Here is a 1,686-nt window from a genome sequence, read left to right as displayed (position 1 = left end):
TAAGAGTGAGCTACTTTTGGGAAATTAGTTTTGTGGGTAATAAAACGATAGCAGTACTCTACTTAAATAGATTAATCTCCATTCAAGAAGGTCATTGTTTTAAGCGATCAGAAATAAACACTGCTAAATCTATGCTTAAAAAATCTGGGCTTTTTGCAGAAGTAAATGTTAAATTACCTCTCACACCATTACCTGATAGAAAAGTGCCAGTTATATTTAATCTTAAGGAAGGAAAACATCGAGCAATAAAAATAGGTGCAAATTATAGTACAGATATTGGTTTGGGACTCAATACAAAGTGGGAACATAATAATTTTCTAGAGCATGGAGAAAAATTTTTTATAGCAATGTCTTTAGCAAAAATAGAAAGTCGATTAGAGGCACAATTAGTCGAGCCTTTTTTCCTAAGAGCAGATCAGCGTTTTAAAATAGGTAGTACTTTCAAAAAAGAGAACAGTGAGGCATATCAGTCTAAAGGATTAGATATATTGGGTAGTATTGAGCGTGATATTGGTAATAAAAGAATTATTGGCATAGGCGCAAAATATGATTTTGAACAAGTCAAAAAACAAAATAGTTCTAAAAATTTAATGCTGCTTTCTGTACCTATGTTTATTTCACAAGATAAACGGGATAATATACTCAATCCTAAAAAAGGTTGGTTATATAATGTTAATATTGAACCAATTTTCAATACTCTAAATACGAACACTATTTTCTTAAAAACCAGATTGAGTGGTAGTACATATTACTCTATACCAGTGATTAAAAACCCAGTTATTGCTTTTCGTATAGCTACAGGTAGTATTATTGGTGCAAACAATAATTCCATACCTGCAACAAAACGTTTCTATATGGGAGGAGGCAGTTCTTTAAGAGGATATGAATACCAATTAGTAGGACCTGTTGATAAAAAAAATATTCCATTAGGAGGACGTTCATTTGTCGAGTTTTCTACAGAATTGCGGGTACGCATTAATAGTGATTATGGAATTGTTACTTTTATTGATGGAGGAAATGTTTATAACTCCACAATTCCAAATTTTAAAAATGGTATACATTGGGGTATTGGAGTTGGATTACGCTATTATACTCAATTTGGACCTTTACGAGTAGATGTAGCATTCCCTTTACGTAAACGTTCTACTGGTATAGATAAAGCATATCAATTATATTTTAGTATAGGGCAGGCTTTTTGATGTTATATTATTCTAATATAAAAAAATATTTTGTTTTGCTGCTTCATCTGTTACTAGTTGTATCAATGGCTTTATTATTGGCATTTGCCGGGATGATATATTGGCTATCCAGTCAATCTGGTCAAGCCTTTGTTCAAGATCAGATTGAAAATCAATTATCAGAAAATTTAGGTTATAAAATTAAAGTTCAGGGGATTAGTTTTTACTTTCCATTAGTTGCTAAAATTAAGCAAGTATTATTACTTGATACACATGGAGTTTGGCTTAAAACAAATGATATAAGTATTAGCTTTTTACCAACTTTAAATATGCAAAATCATATAATTTTCCATAAAATTACGGTTAATAAGGTAGCTTTATTAAGAATTCCTGAAATTAATATTTCTAGTTATGACGAAACTGGAAATTTAGATATTTCAATATTAAAGATTAATATAGCCGAATTATTTATTGCAAACTCAGTTATGCAATTAGAGGAAGATTTTAT

At 30.2% G+C, this 1,686-nt stretch overlaps 1 protein-coding gene across 1 annotated transcript; it reads left to right on the top strand.

The window, feature by feature from the left end:
- Positions 1 to 131: 131 nt before the first annotated feature.
- TRIADDRAFT_62853 (uncharacterized protein) lies at positions 132 to 1,199 on the top strand (the record flags this gene model as incomplete). The annotated part of the gene is made up of 1 exon (XM_002118817.1): positions 132 to 1,199. The coding sequence occupies one exon, from the start codon at positions 132 to 134 to the stop codon at positions 1,197 to 1,199; it is 1,068 nt and encodes a 355-aa protein (XP_002118853.1).
- Between the last annotated feature and the right edge of the window lie 487 nt (positions 1,200 to 1,686).

Source organism: Trichoplax adhaerens, genomic scaffold (assembly GCF_000150275.1).
Source record: "Trichoplax adhaerens TRIADscaffold_1557 genomic scaffold, whole genome shotgun sequence".
Taxonomy (NCBI): Eukaryota; Metazoa; Placozoa; class Uniplacotomia; order Trichoplacea; family Trichoplacidae; genus Trichoplax; species Trichoplax adhaerens.
Note: the sequence above shows the minus strand (reverse complement) of the source record. Positions and strands in the feature narration are given on the sequence as shown.